Raw genomic sequence first — 25,089 nt, 5'->3', positions numbered from 1 at the left:
ATAGCCTGATATTTTGAAGAAAATAATTGAAGGCTGTGAAGATGGGATTAATCCTACCCTGCCCATTTCTAGATTTAATCACCAAAAGTGTAAACACCACCACTTAATCTTCAAGTAGGGGAGGTCTGTGACCCACATGTGCAAGAGTGGGTGACAAATCAGAATTTATTGACTGCCCCCTGGGCAGTCCTAAGCAAAGCCTTTGTTGTGATTGGTACACATAAAACAGAAGGAATGCATAGGAAGTGATGCAAAAGAAGCACCCTTAAAAGGGAGTTACAACTTCCTGTGGGTTATTTGTTGTTTGTAGTTCCAGTTGGAGACTGGTGAAGAATCTGCTTACTGGACTTGGACTTGGTGAGACTGTTCTTAATCTCTCCCTTTGAACTTTGGTGAGTGAAAAAGACTGACTCCTTCTTGGATTTTCTGAAGGGACTCTCCTCTTAAGAGAGGCTTCATGACTGAAGCCTTTGCTTTATTCATCCCTCAGGCCTCAGCTCATGGCTGAGGTTTCTCTGGTTGAGGACTAATTAGCCCTGCCTGGGTTGAGTCAGGGGCTGGAGCAAATTACTTCGTGTATTAGGTTAAATATCTTGCCCTATCCTTTCTCTGATTTTCTTAGTTTCACTCACTCTTCCTATTTGTAAATAAACTACCATAAAGTCATTCTGACTTGAGTTTTTCATTAGGAATTGAATCAATTCCTTGGCAACCACCCCTTTGAAATTTCAATCCAACCATAATTTTTCCCCTTTATAAGGGGGATACATAGAACAACACATTCTGAATGTGGATAAAACTGGCTTATTCTGGGGGGGGGAAAGGAAGCATTCCAGAACTTATATTTCTTTCTTTTAAAACCTTACTTTCTATCTAAGAGTCAAAACTATGGACTGGCAAAAGAGTGATAAGTGCTAGGCAATAGGGATAAAGTGACTTGCCCAGGGTCACACAGGTAGGCAGTGTCTGAGGCCAGGTTTGAATCTAGGTCCTCTTGTCTTTAGACCTGACACTCTTCCACTGAGCCATCTAGCTAATCCTTATAACTTAGATTTCTTTCTTTTCTTTTTTTTTTAAAATCCTCACCTTCCACCTTGGAATCAATACTGTGTATTGGTTTCAAGGCAGAAGAGTGGTAAGGACTAGACAATAGGGGTTAAGTGACTTGCCTAGGGTCACACAGCTAGGAAGTACCATGAGACCAGATTTGAACACAGGACCTCCCATCTCTAGGCCTGGCTCTCAATCCACTACCCAGCTGCCCCCAGAACTTACATTTCTAAGAAAGAAAACACTCAACCTGAATTTCAAGTCCTAACTCTTTTATTGAGCAGTAATGTAGAAAGGACTCATAAATTAAAAAAAAAATGCTTTTAGATCACAAAACACATGTGTCCTTAGAGAATATAATCATTGATTATTCTAGTGCTTTAATGCCCTAGGTCAGTGATGGGCAAACTACGGCCTGCGGGCCAGATGCAGCCCTCTGAAATGTTATATCCAGCCCTGCGACATTATTCCTAATCTGACGAATACAATAAGTAGGATACAATACAACGAAACTTCGAAAGAGTTGCCTTAGAAACAGACTGACAGATGAACATTTCCTTTCCTTTCCTTTGGCCCCCTCTTTAAAAAGTTTGCCCATCACTGCCCTAGGTCATCCAATTACATTTAGTTCATCTTGTGAGAACATAAGAACAAACTGCTGAGATATGAATAAAGCTGTCTGCATCTACCAGCATATGTATGAAAATTTAAAAAGAGGGAAGACAGTTCAGCCTTTGCTGCTAAATATTTCAAACAATAATGTTTTCTTTACATCAGTGTAGACTTACCCTTCGTGACAATACTAACTTTTTTCTTTAAAAAAACAAACAACAACAAAAAACTCTTACCTTCTGTCTTAGAATTGATACTAAGTATTATAATAAGAAGAGCATAAGGCAGTGATTCCCAAAGTGGGCGCCACCACCCCCTGGTGGGTGCTGCAGTGATCTAGGATGGCGGTGATGGCCACAGGTGCATTTATCTTTCCTACTAATTGCTATTAAAATTTAAAAAAAAAAATTAATTTCCAGGGGCACTAAGTAATTTTTTTCTGGAAAGGGGGCAGTAGGCCAAAAAAGTTTGGGAACCACTGGTGTAAGGGCTAGGCAATTGAAGTTAAGTGACTTGCCCAGGGTCACACACCTGGAAAGTATCTCAGACCAGATGTGAACCCAAGCATGGCTCTCTATCCACTGAGTCACCTAGCTGCCCAGAATACTGAGTAATTTTTAAAATTTTACTTTCTATAACTATTTTTTAACAGGCTTGAAGAGGAAACACATTTTTCTTATTGTCTGACATATATGACATTTTCATTGGGTTGAAATCAATGACCAAATCTGACCAACTCTGAAGTAGGAATTTGAATAACATGACCACTTCATGGTCTCAGTAATTAAGACCTAGTTGTGAAAACATAAAGGCATTAGTTTCGTTCCTGCCAACTGATATTAGGAGAATAGTTGGATACCATGCAACAGTCTATGCCTGTTCTCTAGTTTACAAACATTAAAATCTGAGTGGGCCAAAGTTATCTGGTCCCTATGCTCTAGTTTCCATTTATAATGGGTTATTCCCCTTCTTTTAAAAAATGCCCATTTTGGTAAAGAACGCTGCCCACATTCAGAGGAAGGACTACAGGAGAGGAAACATATAAGAAAAACAACTGCTTGAACGCATGGGTCAGGGTGGACATGATTGAGGGTGTGGACTCGAAACCACCACACCAATGCAACTATCAAAAATTTGGAAATAGGTCTTGATCAAGGACACATGACAAAACTAGTGGAAATGTGCATTGGCCATGGGTGGGGGGAGTGTGGGGGGTGAAGGGGAAAGTAGGAGCATGAATCATGTAACCATGTTAAAAATGAATATTAATAAATGTCTAAAAAAATGCCCATTTTACAAAAATAAAAAACTTAAAAAGAGTTCTAATCTTCCTTTATAGTATTTCATGTTAAAGTTTTGAACATTTTACCCTTAAAGTCCTCAATGTTGTCCACTTTGGCTCATTTATCCATATGCTAACTTCAAATGTATGTTAAAGGGAAAACTGAGGCTGCATGCATATTTACAAAAGGTTACTGTTTCATTCTTTAGTGCAATATTCACAGTCACAAAGCTACACAGCCAAAGAGATCTTAGAAATCATCTGGCTCTCAAATCACTGAAGGCATAGTCAGAGGAAATGACATAAAAAATCTCCTGGTGTCTCAATTCCAAACTCATGCTTTTCTCATAAGCATAGGCCCTTCGAAAAATGTAAAAACAAAGATAATCTTACAAGGCAACTCAAGACCAGGGTGGACAGTGGCATTTTTGACCATTGGAGGAGAATGACGTCCATCATCCATGTCGAGCTCTGTACATTGGGCCTCTCCATGTATTACGGCTAACCCCAAGCGAAGTCTCTCAGCGTATGATTGGGCCCTAGGGGAAAAACCAAGAATAATCATGAAAAAGAACCCTAAGAATCACTTCATTAGTATTTACTAATCATCAAGGAAACTATTCCACTGAGTTTTAACATTATATTAAGTACCAACATATCCAGGATTTAAAAAAAAAATATGTATTGGGCCTCAATTTGAATATATCTCTTAAGATGGTGGATTCTTTTGGTACTCCATAGGAAAGCCATATTAACACCAATTTTGTGAATTCAGTTAAGTTCTGCTTAAATTAATTTTAATGTTGTTCTTTATGGCATTATAACACCTACTTGGAAAAGGGTGCTCAACCAGAAGTGTCCTGAAAACTAAAGTCAGAAAAACTCACATTATTCCAGCTGCTTTCCATTTCCTGAGAATTCTGAGGAAGAATTTAATGCTCTCTCAAAAGACTATAAAGAACAACGTCTTTTAAAGGGTGGAAATAGCAGGTGCAGATTTGAAAAAAGCCTACTTACATTGGTAAAATCTGACTGGCTACATTACCAGAGCCACTGAATTCTATTTTTTTTCCAGCCTTTATCTTCTGTCTTAGAACTGAAACCAGGTATTCCAAGGCAAAAGAGTGATGATAAGGGTTAGGCAATGGGGGTTAAATGAATTGCTCAGGATCACGAAGCTAGGAAGTACCTGAGGTCAGATTTGAATCTAGGTTCTTCCAACTCTAAGCCTGGCACTCTATCAACTGTGCTACATAGTTGCCCCACCACTGTGTTCTATTAAAGTTAAATTTTAATAAAAGCAGCATCATAGGAAGAGTTCATACATTTCTGGCTTTTTACCTCTTTGCGGCATCAGGAGACTTGGCTACGATGACTGCATTTCTGTAATTTGGAATCTGCATTGAGAAGAAAAAAAATCATAAAAATGCCATCAAATGTCACATCAGAGAATTTGATGAAAAAAAAAAAAAGATGTAAAAATTAAGTGAAATGAAGAACAGAGCAATATACTCTGACAACTAAGGAAGAACATTTTAAACAGATTGATCATTTAAAGTCAGCAAAAAAAAAAATCTACTGTTCTATCACTTGTGATAAAAATAAAAAATTTTGAGTCTTTATGCTTGGAAAGTATAAGCAGATCACCAAATGGACTGAATGTTATCCTTTTTTGTCTTCCAAAAAACACGATCCTACCTACATATATGGCTCACTGATGGGGAGGTTGGGTTATTAACTTATGCCTTCCTCAAATAATTAGAAGAGGGTCCTGTGAGAAACACCTGTTCTGCCTTTTATATGCTTAAAGCCTACACCAGAAAAAGAACAAAGCAACATGATATTTTAAAGAAGACTACTCTGTTTTTGCTAGTTGGCATAAAAAGTTTTCTCACTTCTTCTTGGATATATTGAAGTAGGAAAGGTGATGCTCTAAGGTTGTCCACAGGAAAGCTGAAAAAGCCTTGTATTTCCTTTTGATGAAGATCCATAGTTATAATGTGTGTTAAACCTGAAATTTTAAAACAAAAAATTACAATGTTCTCACCTACAAATTAATAGCTATACACTGGTCAGCACCTTGTGGCCCAATTAAGGATCAGTGAGACAAAGAGTGGGCAGTGATGCTGGTAGATCAACAAAGGAGACGTCAACAAGTCAGTCACACACAGGTCCTTTTAACATCACACCTCAATGAGAATTACTGACACAAAGGATGCATCAGGCCAAACTAAAAAGCAAAATAAGTTTGCTCCTACTTATGGTTTGTGTGAACTTGTTCTTGAAAATTCATCAAAGAACAGAAGATAAAAGGAGAAATTTAATATGAGGCCAGTATATGCTGAAACACTAAGAGATGTAGATGATAATAGTTTGATTAAATGACAATTAGGAAGAATGTGAAGCAGTGGCAGAATGGGAAAAGAAAAATGCAACATGAAAATATCAAAAACAAAGAGATTTATTTTTTTGCCTCTCTTACATACAAGAAAAGCTGACACCAGTTTCATAGGCATGAAGGCAAAATAATGGTGGGAAAATAAGCTAGCTGAGTAAAAAACAAAACAAAACAAAACAGAAAAAGATGGTATATGGAATGAAAGAGATTTGTTTGCTTTTTTAAAGTTCAACCATATAACTATTAAAAGAAAAACAACTTGCACAGGAAAAGAATTAGCAAATTAAGAAAAGCAAATATATGAAGCTAGACCAAAAGGTCAAAAGAATAGTAGAATAACAAGTTTAAACTTTTGAAAACTAAAGAAATGCAAGAGAAGCATGTTGGTGCAGAGAAGAGTTTGTGCCAAAATTACCAATATTGAGCCCTACACAAATTCTATAGAAACCAAGCAAAAGACAGATAGTAGGCAAGTGACCAGAAAGCAATACTTTCTTGAATTCTCTTTACTCTTTTGTCTATTTATCTATTTATTCATTCACTTATTTACTTGGGGGCAGAGGGGATTAGTGAGGAACAAGGTCCAGAGGTTCACATCAGGACACCAGATTTTGATCCACCTTCAACAATGAGGATGTCAAAATGATGGAATCTAAAAATCTTCTATTTTGGGTTGTACTTACCTGCTTTGGCTAGCATGGAAGCTAGGAGCTTGCATACAATGGAACCTCTCTTTCTCATTTTGCTTTGTTTGCTGTAGGGAAAGTAAGGGATGACTCCAATAATATTCCTGGCACAGGCAGTCTTCAGTGCATAGGCCATGATCAATAACTCCATAACAGCTGTGTTCACATCTCTAAAACATTAAAATCTAACCATTAGGATTCTTTTCTTTTTTTCATCCTGAAAAGCATTCCAATTCCTGACCGATGGAGGCTAAGCTATTACATACAGTTCTTCACCTTTTCTTGGGGGCTCTAGGGAAGATTCACCAACTCTACCTACTCAGCAGTTCATGCTGAGAACTTCTCAAAACAAAGTCAACAACCTCTGGCACCTGGACCCTATGCCTAGTTTTTTAAGATTGCTAGCATATCTGGAACTGTGCGGGGCACATTTTAGACCCCAACCACCAACCACCAGATTCTGAGCAAGGCTCAGTGATGTGGTATCACATCCACCTACTTGTACAATCCTCATGTCTTATAGCACTTGAACTATTGCCAAGGACAAAACACTAATCACCAAAAAAAAAAAACAAAAAAAAAAAACTATCTAAGAGCTATAAGCTTTCTGTTTGATTTCCAACTCTCAGATAGTAAAAGTTTGGGTTGCTAGAAGGAAAAAGAGAAGTGTTAGGTGTAAGAAATGTGAAGGAAGAACCAAGAAGATCTGGCAGCTGACTAGACAGGTGGTTTGGGAATATGAAAAAGGAGTCAGAAATGAAGTTGTGAGTACCACAAGAACTGGAAGGATGGCAGGATCTGATTCACCACTAAAGGGAATTTGGAAGTTTTGTTTTTCTTTCTTTGGAGGTGGAGAGAAGGTAATATTTGTGATCCAGACCATAATCCCCTGTCCTACCTCAAAGGAAAAGGGAGTAGTAGAACCCTCACCCACTGGTCACTGTCCTCAAGCACAGAGCCATCCTCTGAAGCCACAAAGAGTATAATATGGGGCAGGGGATAGAGATGAATTTTCCTAGCAATATCTGTATATATTTGGCTAGAAAGTGTTGGGGATAAAGGTAGATATGGTTATGTTGGAGATAAGAACTATAATTGGCTATTAAAGAAATGGGGGAGAGGGGGTCAACAGTCAACTTTCTAATGGTGGATCACACAATTCTTGGGATCAAGCCACAGCTTTGGACACAATTCTACCATTTTTTCTGAATCTACAGGAAATCTGTTGTTAAAAGGTTTTATTGGATGCCTTTTTCTTGCAGTCTTCATTTCTTGATACAGATGACAACTTTTAACAAAAAAATTAAACTAAACCAGATAATGCTGAGTCTAAGGTTGATATCATATACAATATTCTGTGCCCATAGTCCCCCACCTTTTTACTAAGAGGAATATGTGATTTGTCATTTGTAGTCTGGAACTAAAATTGAGTATTATAATGAGTCAGAATTCAGTTGCCTTACACATTTCATTTAAATTAATGAGTCATGGTATATATTGTTCTTCTAGTTTGGCTTGCTTTGTCCTATTATTAATTCATACACCTCTTTCCAGATTTCTCTGAATGTCATTTGTTATGTTTTTTATTGAATTCCATATATGTGAATGTATTCTATTCCATTCACATATGGCAATTTGTTTAGTCATTCTCTAACCCACACTGTCCCACCATTTTGTTGCCATCATCAGAACTTCCAGCAGGGGGAAATCAACCCCCATCACACTGTAGTCCTGAATGAGAAAGTTCTCAGATTTGCCCTTCCCACTTCATACAGATTTTGATCTGTTGTCAAAATGAAAAAATAGGCAATTTCAAAGATGGCAAAGAAATGTCTATCTAGTTACAATGATTCTGGATTGCCACTCTCGGTGTGAGCTGACTGCAATTGTAAGTGGTTCAATGAGGAGAAACACAATGGGGCCCTTTTAGCAGAGCCCTCTTCTCTCCTGGTAGTGTATTTTTGTCTTTTCCCTCAGACACTCAGCCTTATCTTTTTAGTTGGTAGATACTCTCCCTCTCCAGAGAATTCAAATTCAGCAACTATTTATTATCTGTTCCTCTTGCACACAGATTACTGGGGAAAGTCTAGAGAAGATCTAAGTTCAGATGAGTCCTTGCATTCATGGAGCTTATATAAGTAATAAGAGAGGAACAAGACCAAACACAGGTAATATTGCAGAGTAAGGGCATTAGAGGGGTGTAAACAACGTGCCAGGTAAAGTTCAAAAGAAGGGTCATCATCAAGGGGGAAATAGCAGAGGAGGTCTTGTGTTGGGCTTCAATAGATGGGCATAATTCATAGGGTGAAGAGAGGGAAAGAGAACATTTCAAGCAAAGGAACGGTGTGAACAAAACAATCCAATCTAGAAAGGAACTTAGATTCCAATGGAGAAGACAGGTACTTACAAAATAAACATAAAAACCATAAGTACAAAATAGTTGTCAAACTTGGCCTGAGATAGTAGATACAAACTACACTGTCAAATAGATATGAAATGTTATTTTTTAACTTTTAAAAACCACAAACTACTAGACAATTATGGGCCAGCAAAACAGAACACAAAGAAAAATGATAAATGAATAAGAAATTTAAAACTTGGCTATATGACCCTGAACAAATCACTTAACCCCAACTGCCTCGACCTTATGGCTCTTCTGCCTTGGAATTGATACTTGGTATTTGTTCTGACAGAAGGGAATCATTAAAAAAAACAAAACAAAACAAAAAAAAAACTAAACCCAAACTAACAAATCAGGAAATAGTTCAATCTTGGGGGGGGGAGGGGGAGTGTAAGGGGAGGAATCAAGATAATAATGAATTGTTGAGAAAAAGAAATCCAAAGAAAGAAGCAAATTTTTTCAAATATTTTGAAAGATAAAAGGCATTCTTCCAAACTTTTATGAGGCAAATAGTCTTGTTATTCAAACAAAGGAGAAATAAAGCAGAGAAAGATAAATATAGAATTCATTACTGAACACTGATGAAGAAAAATTAAAATCTTCAAAAGGAGATGGGAGAAATATATCTAGAAAACAAAAAACTCAGTATAACAAATTCATTATACCAGGGGTGCTAGGTTGGTTTAATGTTAGGAAACTATTTAATAAACAATTATCAGGCACCTATGTGCCAGATTTTGCAGAAACAATGGCAAAAGCAAAGCCATTTCTGTTTTCAACTCAGTTTACATTTTGCTGGGTGAGCAAGTAGTCATTGTTTCAAATATTGCTTATTCTGTTTTTCCCACAAGAGATGGTTCAATATAAAATGAAGGTTGGGAAATAATTGTCACGTAAAGACAAAAGGCATCAATGAGGGGCAGCTGGGTAGCTCAGTGGAGTGAGAGTCAGGCCTAGAGACGGGAGGTCCTAGGTTCAAACCCGGCCTCAGCCACTTCCCAGCTGTGTGACCCTGGGCAAGTCACCTGACCCCCATTGCCCACCCTTACCAACTTCCACCTATGAGACAATACACCGAAGTACAAGGGTTTAAAAAAAAAAAAAAGGCATCAATGAACTACAAACAAAAACTGGACTAAGAACTTAGAAGTTTATAGTGCTTTAGGATCAGTTAGCATAAAAGAAATAATCATATGAATTTCATCAATGAAAAGTACTATAAGTTATCAAGGCCACAAACCCCTATGAATAAGGAAATTGAAGAGTTAAATGAATTGCCTAAGGCCACGCTTCTGGTTATTGGTTGGGCTTTGGTATATTCTTTGCTGTACATGTAGTAAACATATAAATGTTTGCTAAATAGAAATAATTCTTGAAAAGGATTTAGTCCATCAAGAAAAGATTAAAACCTAGAATGTAAAACAGTGACACAAGGCTACCAAGTTCAATTATAGTACATTAAATGAAGTGTTAAAATACTGAAAACAAATTAGAGCCCATCATGAATGCCACTGATGGATTTTGTTTGTCTCTGACATTTAATTAAGGCTCTTAGATACTTAATGTTATATTTAAAAATGATAAAGCCTGATATTAAGAGGAAAAGTAATAATTTAATTAAAGCCATGTTAGTAGAATAAATTAGAACACATGCCTGGCTAAGATCCATTCAAACTGCCCACAAGTCCATACCTTCTCCCATCTCCTATGTAGCCAAAGAGAGCTTGTAAAAGCTGTGCTTTATGTTGGAGATGTCACCACGTCCAAAACCGGAAACCCGTTGACTCATGGAAAATGTAGTCTCAAAGCCCCCCACATGCTCAAATGAGCTCCAAATACCTCTAAATGGAACCCCCAAAAGTTCTAAATAACACAGGCTTATGACTTAAAGAGACAGTAAGTACAGAGTGAATAAGCTTAAATTAATGTGGTCCCATGGTATTCACCCTTAAAGATCATGACTGATGCTGTTCCAGTTTTACTTTAAAGAGAATTTTTTCATTCTTCAATTAAAAGAGAAATTCATTCTGGTTAGTGGCTCTTATTATTTTAAAATTAATGTCAGGATTACTGCAAATATTAATTTGTAATGGCTACTATTTCTAGAACTCACATAGGCACAAATCAACTCTAACTTAATTTATTTTTTCCAACTACCCAAACTAGCTTGGGAATAACATATTACTCAAAATTATAGTTAATGACTCAAGAGTCTTGGGAATCTATAGGGTTTATGTTGTTGTGCAGTCCTGTCTGATTTTCTTAGCAAAGATACTAGAGTGGTCTGCCATCTCCTCCTCCAGCAAATTAAGGCAAATAGAGGTTAAATGACTTGCCCAGGGTCACACAGCTAGTAGGTGTGTGAGGCCACATTGGAATTTGGGTCTTCCTGACACCAGACCTGGCATTCTATCCATTGAGCTACTTAGGTACCACTTTTTTAGCCCAGATGAAGAATCTTTAAAGAAGGTCCAGTTTTTGAATCTCTGATGGTATCCTGGTACATTTGAAGTGAGCAGTGAGTATTTGTTGAATTGGATCTCAATATCAGGTGCTAAGGGGGGGGGGGGAGAGGGCAATCTATATAGATATCCACAATAATGACAGGTGGCTCAAAGGATAGAGTCTTGGCCTAGAGCCAGGAAGACCTGAGTTCAAACCCTGCCTAAGGCATAGTTGTGCGACCCATGGCAAGTCACTTAACCTGACTGCCTGACAAAAGGATTCACTGAAGAAGGAAATGGCAAACTAATCCAGTATCCTTGCCAAGAAAACCCTACATGGAGTCACAAAGATCGAGATGTGACTGAACAACAGCAACAGCAATAACAACATCCAAAATTTTTGCATCACATAATTTAAAAAAAATAAAAACCTTTACTAGAATGATTAACTGGAGGATTTCTATATGAACTGGAAGAACCTCCAGGAACTGATGCAGAATGAAATGAGTAGAACCAAGAGAGCACTGTACACAGAAAGCGAACCATTGTGGAATGATAGAATGTAATGGACTTTGCTACTGATAGCAATGATCCAGGACAATCCTGAGGGACTTAGGAGAAAGAATGCTATCCATATTGAGAGAAAGAACTGTGGGAATAGAAACACAGAAGAAAAACCAATGACTTTTCATTTGTTTATATGGATATATGATTTGGGGGTTTGGTTTTAAAAGATTGCACTATTGCAAAAATGAATAATATGGAAATAAGTATAAGTGATAACATTTGTATAACCCAGTGGAAGTGCCTATTGGATTCAGGAGGGGGGAGGGAAGAGGGGAGAGAAAGAAAACAAAATATGTAAACATGGAAAAATAAAAAAACTAAGTAAAAATACTAAGTATTGGTTCCAAGGCAGAAGGGTGGTAAGGGCTAGATCATTCGAATTAATTGACTTATGATCATCTAGTCCACTCTCCTAAATCACTATATAAATATCAGTTACTATCTAGCCTGGGGGTTCTTACTCTTTTCTGGGTTTCATGGTTCCCTTAGAATAATGTTTTTAAATGCTTAAAATAAATAGAATCACAATGGGAACTAAATATATTGAAACACAGATATCAAAATATTTTTAAAAAACAAGTTCACTGACTCCAGTTTAGAAATCCTGCTTCAGGGCAAGTACTGTTTCTCTTTCTGTCTCTGTATGCCTAGCCCCTAGCACATAAGAAGTACTTAACTATTTAAGTTAAACCAAGTTTTTTCTTATTGATGACTCTTTTATAATTAAATATATATATATTTCAGAAAAGTTTGTCTTGCAGGATAAATTAAAAGTAAAACAGTTTTTTGAGAGGAAACATTAGATATGTGGAGAGATGTGGAAATATGGCCCTCAATGGGAACAGGAATGTCATCAATCCCCTAAATGTAAATTCGCATACTGGAGCAACCTGTTCTCTCCTGTGCACAGAATTTCAGTGATAGTTCTTAGATCATGGTAGAAAGATGATCTGCAAGAAGAAAGAGGTGGGAGAGGTGTCACTGGACTAGATGTTTGGCTAGTTCTGAGAAAAACAGAGATCCATGTTGATACAGGAGGCTAAACAAACAAAGCAGTGTTTACAAAAAGCCTCATAGCGGAATTCCTCTACCTAGAAGAAACTTCTCAGGGAAGTAGATTTTGCTCTAATGAGCATGCACAGTTCTGTGAATCTAAAAATTCTATTTTGGAAGAAATATTTGGAAAAAACATAAAACGAGTTCTTACCTTGGTATTGTCTGTATAATAAAGATATCTTGACCACGAACTGATTCCTTTATTTCAACTCTTGTTTCTGAAAAGGGAAAAAAAGATTTTAAATGCGGATAGTTTATAACTCAATGAAACCAAAAAGATATTATAAAAAGTAGCTTTCTTATCAAATGATAAACATTTATTAAGTGCCAGGTTCTGTGTTAAGTGCTGGGGACATAAAAAGAGAAGAAAAGTTAGTCCTTACCCTCAAGAAGGTTTGAATCTAAGCAAACAAATGCATAAAAATCAAGCTATATACAGGATGAATAGGAAATAATTCACAGAGGGAAGGCACTAGAATTAAATTGGATTGGGGAAGGCTTCATATAGAAGGTGGAGGTTTTAGTTGAGACTTTTTTTTTTTAAACCCTTAACTTCTGTGTATTGGCTCCTAGGTGGAAGAGTGGTTAAGGGTGGGCAATGGGGGTCAAGTGACTTGCCCAGGGTCACACAGCTGGGAAGTGTCTGAGGACGGATTTGAACCTAGGACCTCGTGTCTCTAGGCCTGACTCTCAATCCACTGTGCTATCCAGCTGCCCCCTTATTTGAGACTTAAAAGAAACCAGATAGGTCAGTAATCGCATTAGGAGGGAGAGCATTCCAGGTAGGTATGGGAGAGAGCCAGAGAAAATGCCTGGAGCATCTTGTTCTTGGAACAGCCAGAACAGAGCAGGCTGGTGTCACTGGATGAAAGAGTATATTAAAATGGGAAGATAAGAGGAGACTAGGTTATGAAGGGTTCTGAATGCCAAACAGCATTTTATATTTGCTCCTGCAGGCAACAAGAAACCACTGGAATTTAATGAGTAGGACAGTGATATGATCAGCCTTATTTTAGGAAAATCACTTTAATGGCTGAATGGAGGATAGACAGAGTAGGGATGAATATACAAAGACCTACCAGCAGCAGTCTATTATAATAGCTGAGGTGTGAAGTGATGAAGGCTATAAAGGAGGAGGCATATTTCATTCTTTTTTTTTTTTAATATTTTTTTTAAACCCATAACTTCTGTGTATTGGCTCCTAGGTGGAAGAGTGGTAAGGGTGGGCAATGGGGGTCAAGTAACTTGCCCAGGGTCACACAGCTGGGAAGTATGTCTTGAGGACGAATTTGAACCTAGGACCTCCTGTCTCTAGGCCTGACTCTCAATCCACTGAGCTACCCAGCTGCCCCATATTTCATTCTAAATCTCTACTCCATCACTTCTTGGCCAAGAAATAGGTAGTATATTTTTCCAAAAGTCTTTTTGAATTCATTATAATTTGATGCTTTGAGCAAAATTCTGAAGACTTTCAAAGTACTCTTTCTTAACAGGTATAAATGTTAATGCAGGAACTATTCTCCCAAACCTGATCATTTTACTCTACAGTAGTTCATAAAGGTTTCTCTGAAACCATCATTCATAATTTTTAATGTAATTCTGACAAAATCATAATACTGTAAAATTTGTTTCGTTATTCTACAAATAACACAAACCACATTTTCAGGGTTTTTTTTGTTAGGACAAAGATTGATACTATTTTTGAACGTAGTTGTTTTCCTACCTGTCCCTGACCTACTTGGGCTATAACTGATAGTAGTTATCTCTAGTTCAAAGGGCATGTAGCACTTACTGACTTTGGGGGCATAGTTCCAAACTGTTTTCTAGAACAATTAAATTTGGAGCTCCATCAACAATAGTGCATTAATGTACCTGTTCTCCAAAAACTCCTGCCAAAATGGCTAGTTTCTTTACAGAGGTGCTTTCTGTAATAACAAAAAACTGGAAACGAATATTTGTTTCTTGAGAAATGTCTAAATAAATTGTGGTAAATTAATATAACATATACTTTAAGAAACAATGAATGAAGGAGAAGTTATATGACTCTGTTGATAGTCAGGCCTGGGGTCAGAAGTTCCAGGTTTAAATTTGGCCTCTCTAGCAATGTGACCCTGAGCAAGTCACTTAACCCTAATTGCCCAGCCCTTACTGCTCTTCCTTCTTAGAACTGATACTTACTATCAATTCTAAGATAGGAGGAAAAGGTTTAAAAGAAAAGAAACAATATGATGAATTTAAAGAACACAAAAAAGACTTAACTAAAGTAACCAAACCAGAAAGATAATATATACAATAACTAATTGGAACAAGAAATGGAAATGGTATGAAATTACAATGACTCAGAATATGAGAAGACATCAACTCCTACTTTTTGTCTGAGAGAAGAGGGCACTAGATTGGAGGCAGATTTTTTTTTTTTTGGCTATGTTGGTTATTTTTGTTTAATTATTCTTTTCCTTTTAAATTAGGGAATGTAATAGGAAATACGAGTGATATAAAAATAAAAGATAACAAAGACAACTGCTATATTTCTCTTTTATCATCTTTGTCAATTTGATGAGAGTATTAATTTGTATTTCTTTAATTAGGGATTTAGAGTATTTTTGTTCATGTGGTTATTGATAGCTTACTTTTCTTCTATTGAGAAAAAGTGGTTTTCTTACATTGGAAATATCCAGTAATCAAATAAAAATCAGTAACACTGAAACACAGTTTCCTCCCATGTAGTATGCACCACTGAAGCTCTCTGGGCACTGGTTGCATTGTTTATTCATCTTGCTATCAAAGTCAGCTCTTAAATGCTTGTTGAACTAATGCTAAAAAGCCAACGTTTTCTACATGAAAATATTTCTGGTACCCTGGATAATGGTTAATGATGTATATTGGGAAAAAGAGAAGATGAACATACTGACATTTCTCTATGACTTTGGAAAAGAGATTTCACCTCTCAGTTTCCTCATCTGTAAAATGAGGAGGGATTGGCCTTGCAAGTCTCTTACAAAAGAAGGAGCGTGTCCATCAGTTGGGGAATGGATGAACAACTTATGGTATCTAGTTATAAATAGAATACTACTGTGCCATAAGAAATATTGAACAAGATAAGCTTAGGAAAAACCTGGGAAAACTTGTATGAACTGATGCAAAGTGAAGTGAGCAGAACCAGGAGAAAAGTGTAAACAAAAAAATGTACAACATGGAAATTCTGTATAATTATTAATTGTGAAGAACTAAACTATTAAAACAAAGTCCCAAAATAATCCCATTAGGAACTCATGACAAAAAATGCTATTCAAAGCTAAAGAAGGAACTGTTGGAATTTGATTGCAGATCAAAACATGCCATCTTCCACTTTATTTCCTCCATGAGTTTTTATTATATGTGTGATATGTGTCTTTTGTCATAGCATATGAAATATAGAAATATGTATTACATGAGAGCACTGGTATAACCAATAACAATTTATGATAGTGGGAGGGGGGTTAATCTAAATTGCAAAATGTAGGAAAACAATTGTAAAAAATGGTTTATATGTAATTGGAAAAAAAATACCAAAAGGCTAAAAAAAAAAGTCTCTTCCAGCTATAAAATTATGATTCTATTTGTCCCTATTATTAAAGAAGAAACTCTGTGTGCAAAAGATCCTAAGAAGTAGCTCTAAAAAAATGCTGGATAACCAAACTTACTTCTAAACATAGCCAAGTTAGTAAAGGCAAAATTCTTACCTCCATTTGTTTCCTGGTACACAACAGACTTTCCCAACTCGGCACCAAGACGTCTACCGGAGAAAAAAATGTGATTAAGTTTTACTTTTAAGTCTTTTTTCTTCAATAGAGTTGTATGGTCACTATAATTACACTATCTTTCTTTTTTTGTTCTTTCCATTTACACTGTAACTTATTGGATATATTATTTTTCTGGTTCTAATTACTTTACATCAATTCATGTCTTCTTGTGCGTCTTTGAATCTTTCATATTTGTGGTTTAGTATGGCATGATAATATATTACATTACATTTTTGTGCCACAGTTGGTATGTCATTTCCCAGTCAATAAGCGTCTACTTTGTTTCTAGTTCTTTGCTTTCACTAAGATGCTACTATGAAGTTTTGGAGTCTATGCAAGTTTTATTTCTATCTTTAACTTCCTTGGTATATGTGTCTACAGTGGTATTTCTGGGTCATAAATTTCAGGCATTAAAAAAAAATGTATTTCCAAATACAGTTGAATTAATTCATATCTAATGTTAGTGTGCTTTTCTTTCTGGAACCCATCCTAAACAGCCTATTTCCATCTTTGTCAATCTTATATGGAGTTGTGAGATAAAATCACAAGGTTGTTTTGATGAGCATTTCTCTACTAATGATCTGAAGCAATATTTTATGACTGGTTAATAGTTTACAACGGTTCTGAGAATTATTTATTAATATCCTTCAACTACTAATCTCTTAGGAAATGGCCTTCTGTATGAGTTAAATTCCCTATATATTTTAGATTTGTCAAATATCTCATTCAGAGATTTCCCCCCATCACCAGTTTACTTTCTTATAAAATTGCAATATTTTCATTGATGCAGAAACTTTTCAGTTTCAAGAACAATTATGGTTTTTCATGCATTTTACTTAATATGAAAGACATGTAAGTAAAAATATTAAATATCTTTATTTTAAATATTTGTTAATATTCATTTTTAACATGGTTACATGATTCATGCTACTACTTTCCCCTTCACTCCCCACACTCCCCCCACCCATGGCCGATGCACATCTCCACTGGTTTTAACATGTGTCATTGATCAAGACCTATTTCCAAATTGTTGTTAGTTGCATTGGTGTGGTAGTTTCGAGTCTAAATCCCCAATCATGACCACCTCATCCCATGCGTTCAAGCAATTGTTTTTCTTTTATGTTTCCTCTCCTGCAGTTCTTCCTCTGAATGTGGGTAGCGTTCTTTACCATAAATCCCTCAGAGCTGTCCTGTGTCATTGCATTGCTGCTGGTACAGAAGTCCATTGCATTCAATTTTACCATAGTATATCAGTCTCTGTGTACAATGTTCTTCTGGCTCTGCTCCTTTCACTCTGCATCAGTTCCTGGAGGTCTTTCCAGTTCACCTGGAATTCCTCTAGTTTATTATTCCTTTGAGCACAATAGTATTCCATCACCAGCATATACCACAATTTGTTCAGCCATTCCTCAATTGAAGGACATACCCTCCTTTTCAAGTTCTTTGCCACCACAAAAAGCGCAGCTATAAATATTTTCATACAAGTCTGTTTATTTATGATCTCTTTGGGGTGCAAAACTAACAATGGTATGACTGGATCAAAGGGCAGGCATTTTTTTTAAAGCCCTTTGAGCATAGTTCCAAATTGCCATCCAGAATGGTTGGATCAGTTCACAACTCCACCAGCAATGCATTAATGTCCCAGTTTTGCCACATCCCCTCCAACATTGATTACTTTCCCCTGCTATCATTTTAGCCAATCTGCTAGATGTGAGGTGATACCTCAGAGTTGTTTTGATTTACATTTCTCTAATTATTAGAGATTTAGAACATTCTCATATGCTTATGGATACTTTTGATTTCTTTACCTGAAAATTGCCTATTCATGTCTCTTGCCCATTTATCAATTGGGGAATGGCTTGATTTTTTATACAATTGCTTTAACTCCTTGTATATTTGAGTAATTAGACCCCTGTCAGAGTTTTTTGTTATAAAGATTTTTTCCCAATTTGTTGTTTCCCTTCTGATTTTGACTACATTGATTTTGTTTGTACAAAAGCTTTTTAGCTTGATATAATCAAAATCATTTAATTTAAATTTTGTAATTTTCTCTAACTCTTGCTTGGTTTTAAAATCTTTCCTTTCCCAAAGATCTGACAAGTATACTATCTAGAAGAAGTTTCCATAGAGGGAACAGTGACCAACTATATAGGGTGAAATGTCAAGACATAGAGATAGAGATAGAGATAGAGATAGAGATAGAGATAGAGATAGGGATTTTAAAGCCTTCCCTTCCATCTCAGAGTCAATACTGTGTATTGGCTCCAAGGCAGAGGAGTGGTAAGGGCTAGGCAATGGGGGTTAAGTGACTTGCCCTGGATCACACAGCTAGGAAGTGTCTGAGGCCAGATTTGAACCTAGGACCTCCTGTCTCTAGGCCTAGCTGTCAATCCACTGGGCCACCCAGCTGCCAGCAACATTTATATTTCTTGAAGGAGCATTTTCTATTCAAGAAGAGAATGTTTCTCTTCTTTACAATCGCTGAAGTGAGTTACACTGTAGAGTTGTTGTTTGGTTATTTCAGGCGTGCCCAGATCTTTTGCCTCCATTTGGGGTTTTCTGGGCCAAGATATTGCGTGCCTTACCTTTGCGGTTTTTCAGCTCATTTCCCAGACAGAGACTTAAGATGGCGAACAGGGAATTAACACTTCCTTTTTTTGCGAGGACTCTCTAGCAATTCTGTGTTAGGGGATTCTTCATGGTCTTCCTCCTTTCTTCTCTTTCGGCGTTTCTCGTGTCTGTTTCTTTTCTCATCTGCTGGTGGATTTTCATTCTCCTTCTCTTTTGACGGGGCCCTATCCTTTGTGGTGCGACCACGTCTTGCCGAACTCTTTTCTGGGTAACTGGCACCTTTGTTGCGAGTGCGGTGAGCTGTCTCTCCTTGAGGTGTATTTTGTCTATGAGGAGACCGTCCCCTAAAAACTGGAGGGGATCTCGATCGTGAACGCCATCCCCGATATGGGGGCGACCTGGATCTGGAGCAGTGATATCCACGAGACCTGGATCTTGCAGGATAATTTCGACTTTTCCCTCTGCCTCTTCTGGAACATGGAGGGAATGGTGAATAAGAAGGAGAGCGTGAAGGCCTAAAGGGTGGAGAATAGGCAGGGGACCGGGAGGAATCACATCTCCATTTAGCATAGATATGTGAACTTCTTGAAGAGCAGGAGCCCCTATATGGCGATTTGGACCTTGAAAATGAGCGTCTATGCTTCTTTGGAATCTTTCTGCATTCCATCAGTTCCTTAGCAGAACCCTTTGTAAAATCATCTGGTCTGGACTTTTTCCTTTCCTCCTCTCTTAGACGTCTTTGCTCTCTGTAGAAGTCTTCCCTGGATAAGGGTAGAGCTCGTGTTGCTGGGATAGTCTTTGAGTGAGCTGTTTGTCCTGCTGTTGATAAAGCTGTAGGCGCTGGAGGGAAAGCTGGAGGAGGGACGCTGTAGGCAGCAGGTGGTGGTTGCCCAGGTGGAAAATGAGGAGGGAACCGAGGTGGTGGTACAGGTGTTGCTGGCAGCGAGGGGCCTTGAGTCCTGTGTGAGCGTTCACCCATACTTCGTCTCCGATTTGTGCTTGCTTTCCAACCACTTCTGCCACCCGCAGCAGATTGAGCAGCATTTGTTCTTAGCGGATGAATGGTAGGTATCGGCTGCCCATGCCAAAGGGACTGCCCAAGCAAAGAAGGTGCTCCAGGTACGAGTATCTGGCCGCCCTTTACTTCCGTTAGGGCACTAGTGGCTAGCGATGAAGACGTGTCAGGATGATCTGAGAGCAAAGCTGCAGCAGGTGTGCTTTTATCCTCAGGATCACGGAGAGGCCCATCTGGTTTTTCTGTGGCAGTTCTATCAGGAAGTGGTGCTGGAGTAGAAGGTTGATTTCTAGGTCCAGCAGAGGAAAGGGAAGGTTGATTAGGAGTTGTGGATGAAGCTCTAGGAGTAGCAGCAGGAGCAGATGCAGATGCAGATGCAGATGGAGATGGAGTCCCTGGAATGGTCAAAGGGTCCTGTTGTCTTGAAATCGGAAGTCTCCTCACTGGTTGTAGGTCCCGCTGAACCGGTGGTCTTGGAGGCGGGGGTGGAGGCGCGGGTGGGCATATTTGCTTTTGAAGCCTTTTAGTGCAACCACTTTCCTTTTTGAATCTATCGATAGCCTGGCGCAAGAATTTGTTGGCTATTAAGGCATCTGGAGACACATCGTTCTGATGACAAGTGGGACACCTATGTTCGTCTGATTCTAGCAACGCCGTTCTTATGCATTCGTCGCAATAACTGTTTCCACAGCAAGGTATGACGACTGCGTCTGTCACTATATCTTTGCAGAGTAGACATAAGAGTTCATCCGGGATGGGGTCTTCCTCTTGTGAGGGGGACGATGGTTCTTCTGCTAGGAAAGGTGGTTTCTCTTTCTTCCCTATGGCATATGCCTCCGCGTGTATAATCGGGATAACATATTTTCCAGTGTTGCTAAGCATGGCACCTTTCGTGTTAGGATCTTTCACCTCCATCATAAAACTTCTAGGAATTCCGGTACTCTTTCTAATTCTGGGAAGTGGCTCAAAGTTTTTATCCCCATTGGTGGGGCAATTCTTTATGTAATGGCCAGGTTTGCCACACCGGAAACAGGTATAAGATGGTGGAGGTGGACCCAGAGGTTTCTTCATGTAGTTGATGGGATCGTATTGGTGGGCAGACTGTACCATCATTGCTTTGATTTTATCTTCTTCAGGAGCATCGGCTTCAGCCAGATTGGCAGTCTTTATAAGCTGGGCCACAGAAATCGAGGCACAAGAGTCCTCAGTCTTCATTTTAGTTTGCGTTTTAGCCTCCCGCTGGACGTTACTAGGCCTATCGAGGTGTCTTCTCCATGAATTAGATAGGTCTGCCTCTGAGGTTCCACTCACTGCTCTACTTAGCCCTAAGACATAAGTCTTGCTTGTAGATGGAACACCTCCAACGGGAACTCTTCTCACAATAACGGAGGAATTCTTGCGAATCAGGGCATCTTCACCCTTGTATTCTTCTTCCGTTTCTGCATTGATGATCTGCAGATCACAGCTAGCAGCCTTGAGTTTCTCTCTCCTCATGATTTGCTTCTTCAAATCACACAGGGAGATGTGGAGTCCATCAAAGGTAACGGTGTCATACTTGAGTTTGGAGAAAAATTTGTAATGCACACAGGACATGGTGCCAAAAGTCCCCCTAAGGCTCAGTGATGAGACCTGACACTGAATGATATGTTTATGCAATTTATTGACTTGAGAGATATGCACACAGAGGAAAAAGAAACACTCAGAAACTGGGGGGAAGCTTAGGCCTTATTGCCACCCCCACCCCACAAATGGGGTTAGGAACCAAGAACAGCCCCCACCCGTGCCCCAATACTCAAATGACTGGGGAGCAGGAGGGTATGGGGGAAAGGAATTTGTAGGTGGGGAGCAGTTTCGCTAAATACCCTAAGTGCTTCTCCCAAAGAAATTCAGCTCACGTCCAACAAAGTTCCAAGCTGCAGTCAGAAGAGCCTGAGAGTCTCTTTAGCAAGGGTCCCCAGCAAGAAGCTCTTCCCTTCAGCCCGAGTGAGCAAGGCAGGAATCCAACTCCAAGTCCGAGAGTCCCTTCAGCAAGGGCCACCAGCCCAAGCCTCTTCCTTCAGCTGGAGTTCACCAACTGAGAACTCTGAATGTGAGCTTGAGTCCCTTCAGTAGGGGCCACTAGCACAAGACTCTTCCTTCAACCAGAGTCACCAAGCCAGAACTCAATCCCAGCCCTCTGCTCTGCCTTTATAGGACTGACTTCCTTTTCCTCAGGGTGTGAACTTTCTGCCTCTGGAGGTGTGAACTCTCTGCCTCTGAGGGTGTGAACTTCCTTTCTCCCAGGGTATGAACTTGGGTGCAATTATTGTTTCCACTGCTTTTCACCTGTGTCATCAATCAAGACTTATTTCCATAGTATGATAGATAGTTGCATTGGTGTGGTTGTTTCCAGTCTACAACCCCAATCATGGCCGCATCAACCCATGGCTTCAAACAATTGTTTTTCTGTGTCTCCACCCCTATAGTTCCTCCTCTTAATGTGGGTAGCTTTCTTTTCCATAAGTTCCTCAGAACTGACCTGGGCCATTGCATTGCTGCTAGTAGAGAAGTCCCTTATGTCTCTGTGTACAATGTTCTTCTGGCTCTGCATCAGTTCCTGCAGGGCTTTCCAGTTCACATGGAATTCTTCCAGTTTATCATTCCTTTGAGCACAATAGTATTCCATCAACAGCATATACCACAATTTGTTCAGCCATTCCCCCATTGAAGGGCATACACTCCTTTTCCATTTTTTTTTTTTGTTTTTTGTTTTTTGTTTTTTGCCACCACAAAGAGCATGGCTATAAACATTTTTGTACATGTCTTTTCCCCTGTGATCTCTTTGGGGTACAAACCCAGCAATGGTATGGCTGGATCAAAGGTTCCCTGTGATCTCTTTGGGGTACAAACCCAGCAATGGTATGGCTGGATCAAAAGGCAGGCATTCTTTTAGAGCTCTTTGGGCATGGTTCTAGATTGCCATCCAGAATGGTTGGATCAAATCGCGCCTCCACCATTAATGTCCCAGTTTTGCCACATCCCCTTCCAACATTCAGTACTCTCCCCTGCTGTCATTTTAGCCAATCAGCTGGGTGTGAGGTGATACCTCAGAGTTGTTTTGATTTGCATTTCTCTAATCATTAGAGATTTGGAACACTTTCTCATGTGCTTATTGAGAGTTTTGAGTTCTTTATCTGAAAATTGCCTATTCATGTCCCTTGCCCATTTATCCACTGGACAATGGCTTGATTTTTTTTTTGGACCATTGATTTAGCTCCTGGTATATTTGAGCAATTAGACCTCTGTCAGAGTTTTTGTTTGTAAAGATTTTCCCCACCCCCCGCCCCCCAGTTTGTTGTTTCCCTTCTGATTTTAGTTGCATTGTTTTTGTTTGTACAAAGACTTTTTAATTTAATGTCATCGAAATTATTTATTTTACATTTTGTAATTTTTTTCTAACTCTTGCTTGGTTTTTTAAATCTTTCCTTTCCCAGAGATCTGACAAGAATACAATTCTGTGTTCGCCTAATTTTCTTATAGTCTCCTTCTTTATATTCAAGTCATTCACCCACTGTGAATTCATCTTGGCGTAGAGTGTGAGATGTTGATCTCAACCTAATCTCTCCCATTTTGTTTTCCAGTGTTCCCAGCAGTTTTTGTCAAATAGCAAATTTTTGTCCCCAAAGTTGGGCTCTTTGCGTTTAGCATTAAAGGTCTTACTGAAGTCACTTACCCCAAGTCTATCCCACTGATCCTCCCTCCTGTCTCTTGGCTAGTACCATATTGTTTTGATGACCCCTGCTTTATAGTCATACTTTACTATCTGGTACCGCTAGGCTACCTTCCTTCACGTTTTTTGTTTTTTGTTTTTATTTTTCACAATTTCCCTTGATATTCCCTTGATATTTTTTGTTCTTTCAAATGAACTTTGTTACAGTTTTTTTCTAATTCTGTAAAAACGTTTCTTGGTAGTTTGCTAGAAAAATCTTTTCTTTAAGGGACACAATAAGTTCAATCGATTTGTATCCCTACAAGAAAAGAAGATATTGGCAAATATTAGGAATCGTTATTACCAACAGGGTAACTAGAAGAAGTTTCCATAGAGGGAACAGTGACCAACTATATAGGGTGAAATGTCAAGAGATAGAGATAGAGATAGAGATAGAGATAGAGATAGAGATAGAGATAGGGATTTTAAAGCCTTCCCTTCCATCTCAGAGTCAATACTGTGTATTGGCTCGAAGGCAGAGGAGTGGTAAGGGCTAGGCAATGGGGGTTAAGTGACTTGCCCTGGATCACACAGCTAGGAAGTGTCTGAGGCCAGATTTGAACATAGGACCTCCTGTCTCTAGGCCTAGCTGTCAATCCACTGGGCCACCCAGCTGCCAGCAACGTTTATATTTCTTTTTTTTTTTTTTTAACATTTATTAATATTCATTTTTAACATGGTTACATGATTCATGCTCCACCTTTCCCCTTTAACCCCCCCCCCGACCCCCCCCACCCATGGCCGATGCGCATTTCCACTAGTTTTGTCATGTGTCCTTGATCAAGAGCAATTTCCAAATTGTTGGTAGTTGCATTGGTGCGGTAGTTTCCAGTCCACACCCTCAATCATGTCCACCTGGACCCATGCGTTCAAGCAGTTGCTTTTCTTATATGTTTCCTCTCCTGCAGTCCTTCCTCTGAATGTGGGTAGCTTTCTTTACCATAAATCCCTCAGAACTGTCCTGGGTCATTGTATTGCTGCTGGTACAGAGGTCCATTACATTCAATTTTACCACAGTATATCAGTCTCTGTGTATAGAGTTTTTCTGGCTCCGCTCCTTTCGCTCTGCATCAGTTCCTGGAGGTCTCTCCAGTTCGCCTGGAACTTCTCCAGTTTATTATTCCTTTTAGCACAATAGTATTCCATCACCCGCATAAACCACAGTTTCTTCAGCCATTCCCCAATTGAAGGACATCCCCTCCTTTTCCAATTTGTTGCCACCAAAAAAGCACAGCTATGAATATTTTCGTACAAGTCTGTTTATCTATGATCTCTTTGGGGTACAAGCCAAGCAATGGTATGACTGGATCAACGGGAAGGCATTCTTTTATAGCCCTTTGAACATAATTCCAAATTGCCAGCCAGAATGGCTGGATCAGTTCACAGCTCCACCAGCAATGCATTAATGTCCCAATTTTGCCACATCCCCTCCAACATTCATTACTCTCCCCTTCTTTCATTTTAGCCAATCTGCTAG

The 25,089-nt window shown here is 38.8% G+C and overlaps 2 protein-coding genes across 3 annotated transcripts in view; both read right to left on the bottom strand.

Moving 5' to 3' along the window:
- The window catches only part of PRPSAP1 (phosphoribosyl pyrophosphate synthetase associated protein 1), a 63,208-nt gene that overhangs the window by 10,209 nt on the left and 27,910 nt on the right, over nucleotides 1-25,089 (bottom strand). Inside the window, exons 2-7 of one of the 2 annotated variants that reach the window (XM_044672405.1) lie at nucleotides 16,219-16,271; nucleotides 12,648-12,714; nucleotides 6,026-6,198; nucleotides 4,840-4,955; nucleotides 4,286-4,341; nucleotides 3,338-3,483 (exon numbers count right to left, since the gene is read on the bottom strand). In XM_044672405.1, coding sequence (XP_044528340.1) covers nucleotides 3,338-3,483; nucleotides 4,286-4,341; nucleotides 4,840-4,955; nucleotides 6,026-6,198; nucleotides 12,648-12,714; nucleotides 16,219-16,271 — 611 coding nt within the window. The remainder of the gene's footprint in view (nucleotides 1-3,337; nucleotides 3,484-4,285; nucleotides 4,342-4,839; nucleotides 4,956-6,025; nucleotides 6,199-12,647; nucleotides 12,715-16,218; nucleotides 16,272-25,089) is intronic. The other variant, XM_044672406.1, reaches the window with a different exon arrangement.
- Nucleotides 18,900-22,414, bottom strand: LOC123244115 (E3 ubiquitin-protein ligase RBBP6-like). The gene has a single exon (XM_044672404.1). The coding sequence runs from the start codon at nucleotides 21,455-21,457 to the stop codon at nucleotides 18,920-18,922; it is 2,538 nt and encodes an 845-aa protein (XP_044528339.1). The 5' UTR covers nucleotides 21,458-22,414; the 3' UTR covers nucleotides 18,900-18,919.

This window comes from Gracilinanus agilis, chromosome 4 (assembly GCF_016433145.1).
Source record: "Gracilinanus agilis isolate LMUSP501 chromosome 4, AgileGrace, whole genome shotgun sequence".
Taxonomy (NCBI): domain Eukaryota; kingdom Metazoa; phylum Chordata; class Mammalia; order Didelphimorphia; family Didelphidae; genus Gracilinanus; species Gracilinanus agilis.
Note: the sequence above shows the minus strand (reverse complement) of the source record. Positions and strands in the feature narration are given on the sequence as shown.